General features: G+C 38.7%; 1 protein-coding gene across 14 annotated transcripts in view; it reads left to right on the top strand.

The window, feature by feature from the left end:
* The window catches only part of TRMT9B (tRNA methyltransferase 9B (putative)), a 61,007-nt gene extending 47,642 nt beyond the window's left edge, over positions 1-13,365 (top strand). For 9 of the 14 annotated variants that reach the window (XM_058525114.1, XM_058525120.1, XM_058525116.1 and 6 more), the window contains 2 exons: positions 345-518; positions 5,759-8,216. In XM_058525114.1, the coding sequence (XP_058381097.1) occupies positions 345-518; positions 5,759-6,792 (1,208 nt within the window). In that variant the 3' untranslated portion in view covers positions 6,793-8,216. Of the gene's footprint in view, positions 1-344; positions 519-5,203; positions 5,628-5,758; positions 8,217-10,625 lie in introns of those variants that run through there. The other 5 variants (XR_009216028.1, XM_058525125.1, XM_058525122.1 and 2 more) reach the window with 5 other exon arrangements.
* Positions 13,366-14,443: the final 1,078 nt, after the last annotated feature.

The raw sequence follows: 14,443 nt of genomic DNA, 5'->3' as shown, positions 1-14,443 counted from the left end.
AGACTGGACACTGTCCCTGGGATACTAGGGAACCAGCATTCCCTGTCACGGGCCACCTAACTTTTTGGTTGTGCCAGCGTCCTAAGCCCTACGGACATTACCTCATTAAAGATTCAATGAATATTATTTCTTTTTCCTCATTCCCTTTCCCTCTTCTATTCTAAATGAAAACATGTACGAGTTCTCTGAAGGCTTTTCTTTTGCTTTAGTGAATACCCTCATGCTATGTTGTAGTCTGTCTGGCTAGTTAATATAAAGTCATTTCTATTCCTTGTTATGAGACAAACTGACAATTTTCCACTTTCCCTTAAGGATAGCATGTAACACAGGTTTTTCTCTTATAGGTTGTGGGACTGGGAAGTATCTTAAAGTGAACAGCCAGGTACACACCCTGGGCTGTGACTACTGTGGGCCATTGGTAGAGATTGCCCGGAGTAGAGGATGTGAAGTCATGGTATGTGACAACCTTAATCTCCCCTTTAGGGATCAGGGCTTCGATGCCATCATCTCCATAGGAGGTAAGGCAGCCCGGTCACACGTTCACTCTTCGCCATGAGAATTATGTTACGTGGCTGTGGCCACTCTCACAACCCAATATCCATTCTCTGTAGAAAGGTCTATGTAATTCATTTTACCTAATTTTTAAAAATATTTCAACTGATTGAATTATTTGACTAATCTCAAATGTACTTATGAGGGGACATATGATGGTTTTAACTAGTTAAACCTTCAAACTGTTATTGTGTTCTTTTTGATGACTCATCTCAGTTTCTTTTACTTATGAGTAAGAAAGTATTAGAGGAATTTTACTTATTGAAAACAATACTTCACGATATTGAAATGAAGCCAGATTCTTCTGATGTGAATAATCTTTAGAAGTCATATTACCTTTTTAGGCCACAAGTGTGCCCTTTATTAGCAGAATATTTAATTCATTGAATGTCACCTGGAAGGATGTGTCATTTAATCTGCCACTCACTGGTACACAAGTCACTGGGGAAGATGGTCCCACCTGGTCCCAGATTGCATTGTTTTTATAATGCCACTCTGCTCTCTTACTGCCAGAGACTGTTCCTAAGTCTAGAGAATATGTTCCTCATATTCTCCCAACAAGTGTGCCCATAAAATACACATGCCCCAAATGAAAAGAAACGGCAAAAATTCATGCCTGAAATATACACAGGTAAGGCTCATTTTACTCAATACATGTGTTTCTGAAACCTAGTATGTTAGTCATATTTAAATATGCCAGGGAAACTTGCTATTTAAGGGAATGTTATGGCAAATTCTTTTGCAAAGCAAAAAATCTTTTGCAAAGCACATTATATGCCCCAATACACTTTTTAAAAAATGAATCTATTTGAATATAACAAGCTTTATCAAAGCAAAGTGAACCTATATAAAACTGACTGACCAGATAAAACCTGACTGCTAGACAAAAATACAGAATAAGAATGTTTGCTCTCTCTTGAAATAGATGAGAAATCGATTTATTCAACATTACATGGGGACAGTATCTTTGCACAGTGAGGGGATGGGCCTGGATGCCATAACCTTGGAACTAGTTAGGACTGGCAGGAGATGGTCGCCATGGAAACCTGCTCTATGACAGCCCTACTTCTTTGCAGTTGAAACTTTAAGTCCATTTTGGTTGTAAACATTGAGAGGAAGGATTCTTGTTGAACCAAGCAACACCATAGAATGCGTTGAATCTTTAGTGGAAAGAAAGTTTTGGGTTTGCTTATTCCACCAAAAGAACTAGAAATCGGAGAGAGGTCAGAGAAGGGTATTCTTTGCTCTTCCTGTGTTTATCTTACTTTTCGGGTCTGCAAGGCTACCTCAGGCAGGCTGTGCCAGTGAGACACTGTTGCGGGCATGAGGATACTGACAAGCTTTCCTACCTTTAGGAAATGCTTCACGTGTCCACGGTTAAGTCCTTCTCTGCTTTCAGTTTAAGTCTCAGGCCTTGCCTGCAGAGGAAATGGAGCACACTTGGTTGCCATCTTCTCATTAAAAATGCTTCTTTAGGGGCTGGCCCGGTGGCGCAAGTGGTTCCGTGTGCACGTCTCCGCTGCGGCGGCCCAGGGTTCTCGGGTTCGGATCCCGGGCGCGCACCGACGCACTGCTTGGCGAGCCATGCTGTGGGGGCATCCCATATAAAGTGGAGAAAGATGGGCACGGATGTTAGCCCAGGGCCGGTCTTCCTTGGCAAAAAAGAGGAGGATTGGCAGATGTCAGCACAGGGCTGATCTTCCTCGCAAAAAAAAAAAAAGCTTCTTTAAGTGGAAACACAACATATGTTTTTATGAACTGTAACTATAAATTAATGTGATGTCCTTTTCCAGTTATGTTTCATGTTTAAAACTATATTATGAGAAATTTCAATAGACTGTCTCTCCTATGTCCATGTATGTTTACTTCCCTATTTAGAATTCTGTATGTTGGCACTTCTTGCTGATCATGAAGAAATACATATTTTTTACGTTTTCGTGTCTCAATAATAATGTGAATATATATTCTTTACGTTTTACTGACACATTGGAAAAAGAAGCACTCTTTCTACTTACTTTTACAATAGTCTGACAAAAAGTCTGTGAAAATTTGGCAGTATATTAAAATAGCGTCAATCAAGTATTTCCTTTATGTCAGTGTCCTCAACTTGGGCTTCTGTTGCACCACCCCCTCAGGTGACATTTGTCACTGGAGACATTTTTGGTTGTCACAACTGGGTGTGGGTATGTGTGTCCTACTGTCATCTAGTGGGTGGGCCCCCCACAATGAAGAATTATCTAGCTTAATATGTCGATAGTGCCGAGGCTGAAAAACCCTCTTTATGCTAAACCCATGGATTCTGAATGCTAATAGTTAGAGAGACGAGACATGCTCACTTGAAAAGTTAAATAACAATGCATCATAAAATATCAAGATATAACAGGACTTGAAAGATGATCTTGCCTAACTTCCCATCTGATTCTGGAATCCAGAAATTGAATTCAATCTACCTATTTTCTGGGCTCTCAGCAGGAACACATTGCTATAGGATACATATATTGAGTACTATTTTTGCCTTTAAGTTGTGATTATGGTTTTTAAAGAAAAGAGGATTCTTTTATCCTTTAAAAATTCAACATAGTTTCCTGAAATTGACAATTCATATGAATATATCTTTATATCTCATTTGGGTTACATTTATAATGTTTCTTAATAGAACATGTATGTATATGCATGTATAATACATTTTATATGTAATGAAGAAATCTTCATTTATAAACTTTTTCAAAAACATTTGGCCTAAAGGTTACTTAGTATTACCTGTTAAATATAAATATAAAACAAACATAATATAAAAGATTCAGATATTTCCTGGGTAAAATTATGGTATTAAAATGAATTATCACATAACAAATGTTTAAGAAATGAAAAAATATAGACTTTTCTTCCTTAAAAGAAAACTTCTTTTGAAGCCCAGAATCCTGAAATGTTGAAGACCTATGAGTCTGCTAAAAAGAGATTATTGTATTAAAATAGTCCTGTTTTAATGGTGGTTTTTTTTTTTCTTTTATAGCCCCCCAAAACAAATGCAGTCGACTCTCATTATTCATAGTAATCGTGTCCTATAAAGTCACCGTGAACACTGATTTATCCAGTACTGAACCATTGCTCTCAGGGGAAAAACAGGATTAGGTTCCTGTGAGCCTCTGGTCATAACATTTTTGTCATCTGATCAATACACACCCTTGTTTTATGTTTGTTTCCATTTAAAGACACCTTATTTAATTTTGAACTCATGCCAACAGCACTATAATTCATGCCCAAACGAAGCTTACCTAACACGTGTATTTTCTCTGTAAGACACTTTACAGCCTTCTTATGCTTGGGAACCCTAGATAGCACTTCAGCCCTATGCTTGGGGGCCAATTGAAATAGTGAAATCACCAACAAAAATGCAAAAAATGTGGCACTAGACCATGAAAAGGACACTTGTTGACAGTAGGAGAGCTGAAACAAGAAGTGGCCTTGGGTGACCCCAGCTGGGAACATGCACTTTGGGAGGCTCAGGTTTTGTACCACTCTGTGCATGTCAACAAATGACCACAAAAATGCTGAGAGTACTGATTTTGGGGTTTACAAATAAATTTTAGCGAGTAGGCAAATTTGCAAATACAGAATCCAAAGATAGCAAGGATCGACCATGTTTAGAAAATACACACACAGAAATTCTAGGGTGAATTAGGTGCAAGTTGTGGGAGGTATTAACAGCCATGAGTAGTCACAGATACAAACATTAACATTGTCCTAAGCCTTACTCAGTCCTGACCCTATGCCCCCTTTTAGCTCAATAACCAAGACACTACTTCTGGCAGCGTATGCTTTCAACTTGACCATTATAAAGAGCTCTTTCTTTGGGGACGGTTGCGGGGAACAGTCTGACGCCTAATGAAGTAAAGTGATTGGTCAGAGATCACAAGGCCAGTTACTGATCCAGGACAAAATACAGTGGTGTCCTGTTCTTCAAACCCATTTTAACCTCACACCTCTAGCTTCTTACACTGCTGCATGGTAGAGTAAGAGACACCAGGGTTTGTGTGCTGCTGATAAGAATGAAAACCTGATTGGAAACAATACAGAGTGTGCCTGCTGAATGATCTTCCTTTGATAGCTTTATCTATATGTAATAATCTCCTTTTAGACATTTACTGTCTCTCTGGGGCAGGTAAACTACAGAGATTTATTTGCTTAAAACCACCACTAACAGCTGGATTATGGTGAGGGTTACAGGAACTGTAACCCTCTGTCTCTCCCCTCACTACCCATATCCGAGCAGTAATCTAGATGTCCCCTGGGACTAACTTCCTACCTGAGACACTTGGTAGGCCTGAGGGTGGAAAAATAATCTGATAATTTTCTCTTGCAACAGTACTGTGATTAAACTCCCCTAGGAGCTAACAGACTAGCACTTTCTACATCTGGTTTCATAAAACTATGCCTAATAACACACTTAAGACCAGATAAAGGCAGTGCTGCTTGATTCTCACTTTACCTTTGCAGGGGTTGGAAGTAAGATGATGACCTCTAAATTGATTTTTTAAAAAAATATACACCACTATTTTATATTATACTAATATTTTAAAAAATTCTGAGCAATCATTTGGACTTGTGCTTGGCTGGGTTATCTTTCCATTATCTTAACATAAAAATAATCTTTAACATTCTTCTCCACTTGTATTTGCTAAAGCAAATAGTATGTTTGTATTTACACTGATTAGAGGTGTTAATCTTTCAGTGCTTTAGAAGTTCCAATCATTCATTAAAACAATGAATTATTTCATAGAATTCTATTAGGGAACATTTACCCAACTAAGTGCTCCCTTGCAAATTTTATTAATTTACACTGCTCATCTTTCTGATTAATAAAATTCGCAGGATTTTGGAACTGGAAGAGACCTTACAGATTATTTATTCTAGGCATCTTATTGCGGATAAAGAAACGTAAAATCTATAGAAATTAGGTAATTGCCCAAGATCAGTTGTCCAATAAGTATGGGAGCCGAAGCTAAAAATTATGTCTCTCCTAACGCCAGGTCTGGTGCTGTTTCTACCATCTGCCCTACCCTGTAGGAAATAAGGTAAAAAACATAAGGTAAAAACAAAAAAAAAATGTCAAAATGGCATCATTGTTATATGGAAAATACTAGTGTATAAATATGTAGGTTTATGTATGTGTATACACATTGAGATCTAGTTTCTTCTTTTCCAGTCATACATCATTTTTCTACAAAACAAAGAAGGATCAGAGCAATAAAAGAAATGGCCAGGGTGTTAGTTCCTGGAGGCCAGCTGATGATTTATGTCTGGGCTATGGAACAAAAGAACAGGCGCTTTGAGAAGCAAGATGTGCTTGTGCCATGGAACAGGGCTTTATGCTCCCAGCTCTGCTCAGCATCCAGCCAGCCTGGGAGAAAGAAGCAGTGCGGACATCCAGAAAGAAGCCATCCCTACCAGCCTCCTTGCTCTGTGTGTAGCTGTTCTGGTTGTTTTAAAGAGCGATGTGCTTCAAGACGGTCCCACAGCATGGACTATGAACCAGTGATGGCTGGAACCTGTTGTGCAAATATTTCCGAGGAAGGAGAGGAAGAAAATGGATTCTATAACACATTAGGAAAATCTTTTCGTTCCTGGTTTTCCTCCAGATCTTTGGATGAATCAACTCTGAGGAAGCAAATTGAAAGAGTGAGGCCCTTGAAAAACACAGAAGGGTGGGCCAACAGCACTGTATCAGTCCAGCCTTCCAGACGCCCTAGTTTAGACTTAGATCACCAGGAGCCGTTTTCAACAAAAGAGCAAAATTTAGATGAGGACGTGTTTGTGGAAACTTCTCAGAAACATTTGGAGTGGCTGGGAGCACCAGCCACAATGAAACATCTAAATGGAGACCATCAAGGAGAAATGAGGAGAAATGGAGATGGGAATTTTCTGGGCAGCACTAATACGAAGGAGAATTGTGTGGACGCAGGTAACTTAGAAGAAGGCAGTCCTTCTGCTAGTAAAACATCGAGAAGGATTTCTGCAGTCGATTCTACAGATTCCAACCCAGATGACGTAATTTCTGTCGAAGAACAACAGCCCAACGTTTTGGATTCCAGAGCCTTGATGCGCTACTACCACGTGTTTCGAGCAGGCGAGCTCTACAGCCTGCTGACGGAGAATGTGTCAGAGCTCCGTGTTCTGAGCTCTGGGAATGACCATGGCAACTGGTGTGTCATTGCAGAGAAAAAGGAAAATTGTGATTGATTGGATCATTTTAGACAACTCCTCCAAAAGTGAACCACATTCTTGTCACTGGGTTTGGTATGGTTACCTGAATTTACATCCATTTTTATTATTTTTTAATCCATTTATGCTTTGGTCTGTAGAGACTATGAGTTGATCACCTTTTTAATCTTTGGGTAAGCACAGACCATGGCATCTAAAGCAATTGACAAAGGGTATTTGTGGTTAAATATTAATATAAGAGATCTGAAGAAGCAATATAAAATGAACTTCAATACGATTTGGATTGTTTTCCCCTGAAAGGTGAAAATTATTATAAGACTATCTGTAGATTGTTTTTCAGTATTATACATTGATTTAAAAAAATTCTGCTTTTTAAGTATTCCTTCTAAAAACAGCATTTTTATATATACAGTAAGGGAGTAATTTCTGCTTCTTGGGTTATAATTTAGATCTGTGTGCAAGATAACAGGTAAGCCTGTTCCGTTGCACAGATGTAAACTGAACTATATTATTATTTTGTTGTCAAGGCCTTGCTGCTACTTAAAATCTTCAGAAAAGTCAGAGACAGTGGAGAGAGACAAGGACTTCTCTAAATGATAAGCAGACTTGCTTCAAGATAAGTAAATAACAAGGTTTTCAATGTTGCTCAGAAGGTTTTTAGAGGCACTGTTAGCAAGTAGAGAGTGGAGTATGTGGGTTCTAGAAGTTATTGCAAATACCCAGGTAGAATTCTTCCAACCTTGTTAGAAGCAGCAATATCCAGTTACGATAAGACCAAGATTGACTAATGAGGAGTTTTCATCTAGAATGATGCTTTTCTTATGAATTGAAGGATATTTAGGAAATGAGAATCTGGCTGAAGTATTGTTTTATTTTGGTTCTGAGGACAAAGAGATTGTTAAGGTGCAAGATATTTGGCCTCGGTAAAGGATCTGTTGTTGGATTTTTAAAAATAATATCCAGGCATTTAGCTTATTGAAAGTGACCACATGTTATTAGTTATATTAGGGATTTACAGAATCAAGTTCTATTCATTAAAGGTTGAATTTCTGCCACTTGATAGACAAATGAATAAATTGGGTGTTATGTGGTCACCGCATCTTTTTACATTTAACCATGAGTCTGTTTGAATTCATGTCTTGGATCCTGAAACATAGACGTAATTAGGACAGGACTAGAGAGCTAAGAGAAGCAAAAATGAGCTGACCCAGGAACACGGCCTCAGAGAGTTCCTTAATGAGCAGAGAATGGACATTTGACAAAAGCCTTTTTACTTCATGGACCATTGTAATCTTGGAAGAAAATCCAATTCTTGTTTTATTTTCCACTAAAATAAGAAAAGGTTTCTTTTGTTTTGGGATTCTTTTTCCCTTCAGTGATTGTGCTCCAACTTAAAATGATGCTATTTTCAAAGAAACTTAAAGGATTATTTTTAATGTTTATCTGAAAATTACTGATGTTTTTAACTCTCTTTTGGCTTCAAAATAAGATTGCACATCACCTTTTTGGTTGATGAGGTTATCTGGTGGCAATGAGACTTATGTCTGTATTGCTGAGTGCAGAGTTCGCATTAGAGGGACAATGAACACAGACATAGCAGTGGAATAGAAATTAAAAATTAATTTAGTGTCTTCCATTTCTTAAATTAGGACATTAAACCGTGAGTATAAGTGGTTTTCTTAGTGGAAAGAAAAGATTGTCAGAGTCGGAGAAGTTCTTACAATTAAGGCTTGATGATGGCCTATTATGAGTGGATTTTTCCTCTCCTTGAAGCCTATTATCATGTGTATACCTAATCCCAGCCTTGCTCCTAGAAATCTATTTGAAGTCATCTCCCTGGCGGTGGCCGACCCCTTACATGGAACTCAGTTTAGACTGTGCCAGAAAAGCTTTGAGCTAACCTGTATGAGCACCCTCCGACATACATACACACAGACACACACACACATAGACACACACACACCTCACTTTGTCTAAAATGATTCTCTAGAATGGTTCTTGAGAGAGAAATATTTTCACATAATTTTGATAGAGCTATAAATAAAAAGCCACTAATAATAGCAATCTTTTGCTCTTCCTCTGCTGAGCACAAGAATTCTATGCATCCAGACGTTATTTTGTATGCAAATATTTAACTCCATGGTTGATAATCTTTCTGTGGTATATTCATGTGAAAATCACTCTTAAATCTAACTTTTGCTTTTGGCTATATATATAATATGTATTACATATTATATATATCCTATATAATGTATTAATATATATAAGCCATTGAAGAGCCAAAACTAATGTAAATATCTTGATCATTTAAAAATCTTATTCATCTTTAGGATTGTCCTCAAAAGGAAATACAAGTCATAAGTGAATTTAAATGTACGCAGGTTATCTGTGAGTGTTTGGTCTGCCTTTACTTGCTCTATTATAGATTTTATTGATCTATTGGGAGTAATCTAAAAACGTAGCCTCCATTATTAATACCGGATCAAACAGTGCTCTTCCTGTTCCTTCTCCTTTACTTGTTGGCATCACGGCAGAGCCCACTATCTGAAGTAGAGGGGGGCATGTGGGGGATTGTTGGAAGGTCTTTAAAATCCTTTGCTGGCTCATTGAAGCCTCACTGGCCTATTTGAGGAATTCCATATAAACAGTCAGATGATTTGGGGGAAAGTGCCTTAACATGGACAAAGGATGCAATCAAAATAACATTACACTGGGAACCATGTGAGTGGCCTGTTTAAATTATTATTCTTAAAATTGTCACTATAGTGATGAAATGACACCAGCATGTCACAGTAACTAGCAACCCATCTAACAGATATCTTGGAGTATCGTATTGGTTTGGTCCTCCCTTATCATCGCACGTCCCCATGCAGGATGGTGTATAATTCTTGTTTCTAGTTTACCTTTCTATGTCCTTCCAAATTCTAGACATCACAAATTCCTCTGTATTTTAACTGAGCATCAATTGAATGGGCAAAAGTGGGAGGTAATCCAGAGAGAAAATAATCCAAATATAAATCAGCTAGGAACACTAATGTAATTGTATATTAATGGCCACAAAAAGAATAAGCACTGGTGGATTTTTTTTTTAAAGTAAATTGGTTTGGAGGAGGACAGAGGGTCTGACCCAATAGTTGCTGAAATTGGTGGGGGAGAGTATTCCTTAAAAATGAGCCATGAGCACTCAGTCTGGAAGGGAGGGGGAAATGGGTCCAACCACTGGCCAAGCAGCTGCAGTCTAGGAAGAAAAAATTAGGGCAGGCTTCAGCTTTTCTCTCCTATTATGTAGGAAATTGGAAATAATAAGAGCAGCTAACTTTTCTTAATATCTAACATTTATTAGTTTATCTGTATTCCTCACCACAGCCCTCTGAGATAAGTATACTTATTTTTCCCATTTTGCAGATGAGGAAAACTGAGGCAGAAAGAAATTAATTAAATTGCCCAATGTCACATACATAGTAAGCATCAAACATGTAGAGAAGGGCAAAGCTGAGATTCAAACCCAGGCAGGCTGGTTCCCAGCCTGTGCTCTCAACCACAGCACCATATACACCCCACCCAGTAATGATGCTAGGCAGATTATAAGAGCCTTTCAAGGTAAATGTGATCATCCCCTTTACAAATGAACTTTAGCAAGGTTAAGCAAAGATCCCACAGTTAGACAATAATTGGATAGTAATCCCTTACGTATTTTTCTCCATCTTTTGTATTTTTTTTTTTTCATATGTAAGTCTGTTTCAATTTGATTTTAACTAAAAAATGGGCCTTGGTCACAAAATACTTTGTGATCACTTTTCTCCAACTCTTCAACTCTTTAAATATTGTATTACTGTTTTCCCATTTTACAGGTGAGAAAACTGAGGGCTATTCAGATACTTTATTCATTTCATTTGTTTACTCAACCCTGCTATGTGCCAGATACATATGATATGAGGTAATGAATATAAGGTGTGTTAAGTATACATGGAATATTAGGATTAACTGACCTGAAAGTGCCAAGCTGGAACATTTTTCATATTCTTGTGTATCTGCTACCAAGTTTTATTGTTTAGTTTGAGAAAAGCAATATACAAAACCCCTCTTAGAGACCCACAGGCGTATTAGCATATTTAAGGCCTCCCCTAAAGTAAACTTGGACTTCATTTAACTGAGCTGCCCCAGACATATTAACATCCTCTAGCACAAGCATTCTGTGTCACACATTTCAGAAAATAATATGTCCAAGAGAATATAATGCAAACTCCTTAGGAGAACATTCAGACCCTGCATAAATTCACTCGAAATTATTTTTCAGCCTCATCATCTGCAACTGCATCCAATTTTTTCTGTTCTGCAATCTGCTGCTTTAAACAATGCTTTCATTAGAAATTACATAATGACAAGTAATTATCACATCCCCTAGATATAAACTTGGATTTCAAATGCCACACTTGTAATCCTTTTCCAAAGAAAAATGCGTCCAACAGGCTTCATTCTGTCAATTCAAAGGGCATATGAGATAAGTGTTATCACACACCCATCCAACAGATGGAAAAGCCATGGGAGTGGAAGGGAAGTACGGAAGCGTCAGCAGACTCCAAATCAGAATGCTCCACTCCGCTCATTCCAATCTTAACTCAAAACTATGATTATTGGCTTGATATTATAGACTCCATATTTGCAACCTCAATTATCTACAAAACTGCAGTGGGAATATTTTAAAAGAACTCTCACCAACCAAGGATTGACATTATAATGCAAATAGCCTTCGGCGTGGCATGGAGAACACAAACACAGAAACCTAAGAGAGCTCATCAAAGAGAAAACACTAACTGTGAGTTGTCCTATTTCTGATTCCCCACGGGTCCCACAGTATGTGATGCCTTCGTAGGAATGGGCATCATTTCAGTTATAACACCCATTTGGTCCCCTCTAGATGAGGGTCTTCCCCAGTTGATTATGCACAAGTACCACTCTATCTGGGAGGAATCAGAGCTATAATATAATCTATATGACCAATCTGAGGGACCACGTGTGAGAGCTGGTTAACAGACTGGATCCCCCATTTGGCAAATAAATATATATTTTGTCTTTTCTTCAATTAGAGCAGGGAAAAATAACGTTTACCTCAACCCGATTAATTATTCATTAATCCACTTGAAACGATATCTTTTCTCCACATGGAACATTTCTTTTTCTCTGCATGTTACCTCCACAGAGAAAAGGTCATTAACCTGTAGGCAGTGTAACAGAATGTTGAATTCCCTGAAAAAGTTATTTATATGTATGCCCACCCAGCAGGGAATTTGGTTGAATGACAGGCATTTCTCTAATGAATGCATCACATGGCTTCCATTAGATTATCTACTAACGTATGTGGAGGGACTCCATTAGCAACGGTCTGCTCTTCTCTGTTTCTTTACACAGAACACTGGCGACACTTAAGGCTCACTAATGTGGACCCCACCGGAATTTCTGAGACACTTTGAATATGTATGTGAAAACTGTCCCATTTTCTTCAGATATTCTCTTAAATATATATGATGTAAATATATATATATTCCTAGACATCTGGTGTTTGCTGTCATTAGTGACCAAGAAAAAGTAGCCCTCTTCTGCACTTGTCAGAACATTAAATTAGCAATTACCATAGAAATGTATTTCATTGAATAGGTTTTTTTGTTTCAGGGAAATGGAAAGATAATTGTTCAATGTTGTTGTGCCTCTTCTGATGTTGACATGTGTATTTGTATCCAAAACGTCTTTTTGTCCACAATGTACAGTTACTTCAGCTTTTCCCAGAAGAAGCTAGCAATAGTTTTAAAAGCACAAATGTATGTAAAATATCTTGACTGTTGTAATAATGTGAAGATATTTTGTTTGCATTAACCAATGATGTGTAGGATCTTTTTATAATAAGCATTATTAAAAATGGTGTAATTTGTATGCTTATGAAATGTCTTAGTTTATTTAAGTTACGTATAAGTGTCCTTTTTAAAAATGTTACTCGGTGAACAAAATTTTGCATTTCATCTCCACTGTGAGTGGGACAGGAGATTGTTCTTATCCTTTATCAATTCAGCCAGCCAGCTCTCCTTATACTTCAATAGAACCAGGCAAATTCCTATTGGAATTCTTTTATCTTTGTCTAAAGGAAACTAAGCTAACCATTTAATAATAGACTGTCTTTAATGGGTTAATAAAGAAATATTGTTGACTTAAAAAAAGACATCTTTTAAGATGAATAAAGATGTATCAGACTATCTGAAAATGGGTGTGTGTGAAAATATGGTACTCATATTGAAAGGACATCAATTTTTATGTTCTTGGAATGCAAGCTCGTTGGTTTTCTGCTAACCTGCTCCATCTGCAGGTTTCAGCTCATTATCTGGGGGGTGGTGTGAAGGAAGGGGGAGCTGTGCCCAGACCTGCTGCAGCTCTAACGCCGCTCCGCAGGGATGCATTCTAGCAGCAGATGGTGCCCTGGCAAGGTGCAACCTTGACCACCTCGCACTCCCTTCCCTGCAATGGAAGAAGCAACAGCATCTCTGAGCATCGCCTTGCCCCTCACAGTAGCTGCTTGGGGGACAAAAATGAAAAGTACTGATAACAAATGAAATATACTCTGTGCCAATCTTTTGGCAAGAGTCAATGAACCCTCAGCCGTGCGCTGTGTACTCTTTGGCAGAAATCTCTTAGTTTAAAAACATAGCTAGTTCTTGTCTTTGGAAACCATCATTTCTTCCATCTTGGTGTTCATCTTCCATTTTTGAAATATCTAAGCATCAATTCAGCTTAAAAGCTGTATGCTTAACAGATTTTTAAGAAGTTTTTAGAGTTTTCTTGACGGTTGAAGTCAGAAGGAAACCGTCATCTTCAGTGTCTGCTTTTTACTGTACATGTCACTCCCCACCCAGTCCCCAGGGTCCGGGCACAGAAGACAGTCCCCACAAAGGCGTGCCCGGGCGCATCCTCAGTGGGCAGAAAACCATCTGAGGCTTGAGCTGCCAGAGATCTCAGCTGCCACTGACTCCAAGAAGGAGGGACTTGCCCAAGACAGAACCAGACCTCTGTTTCCCCACATCACATGGTTTGTGTTCCTTGTGGTAACTGCGGCCCTTTTAGCCATCCAGATCTTTGTCACACTGCAGCCCCCAGATGAGGTCCCATCTTCAGGGAAATCGCCCCAATCCCGCTGCTCCACGTTGATTTTCTCCTTCACCATCCTACAGCCTTTAGGATATTTTACAGCACTGCCTGCCATGCTCACCTTTAGCAATTAAAAACCTTCCTGTATCATCCACCGTTTTTTCCCTTCTGTCTCTCCAATTTAAAAGAAAAAGTGAGAGTTGACTAAAGCCTTTCCGGTTCCAGTCACTTTTCTACCTAGGATCTTTGTCCTCCATGTCACCTCCTGCCCCGACCTCCAGGAATAAACTCGCATTTGCCATTTTAAAGGGCCTACTGTCATGGGTATAAAGAGCTCTCCCATCCCCCACTGGCCCCCAGCCTGCCTTCCGCATTCTGGGAAGAATGAGTTCCAGCTCCGCTGATGGAATTCAGCTCCCGGGATCAGCTGGCTATCGAGGGCCGTGTCTCCACGTCATTGACTTCCTGCATTTTGAGTCTCCTCCCAAGATAACCTCTCCTCTTAGATCCTGTGGGTCTAAGTCTCCTTTCTCATCTT

Source organism: Diceros bicornis, chromosome 29, assembly GCF_020826845.1.
Source record: "Diceros bicornis minor isolate mBicDic1 chromosome 29, mDicBic1.mat.cur, whole genome shotgun sequence".
In the NCBI taxonomy this organism is placed as follows: Eukaryota; Metazoa; Chordata; class Mammalia; order Perissodactyla; family Rhinocerotidae; genus Diceros; species Diceros bicornis.
Note: the sequence above shows the minus strand (reverse complement) of the source record. Positions and strands in the feature narration are given on the sequence as shown.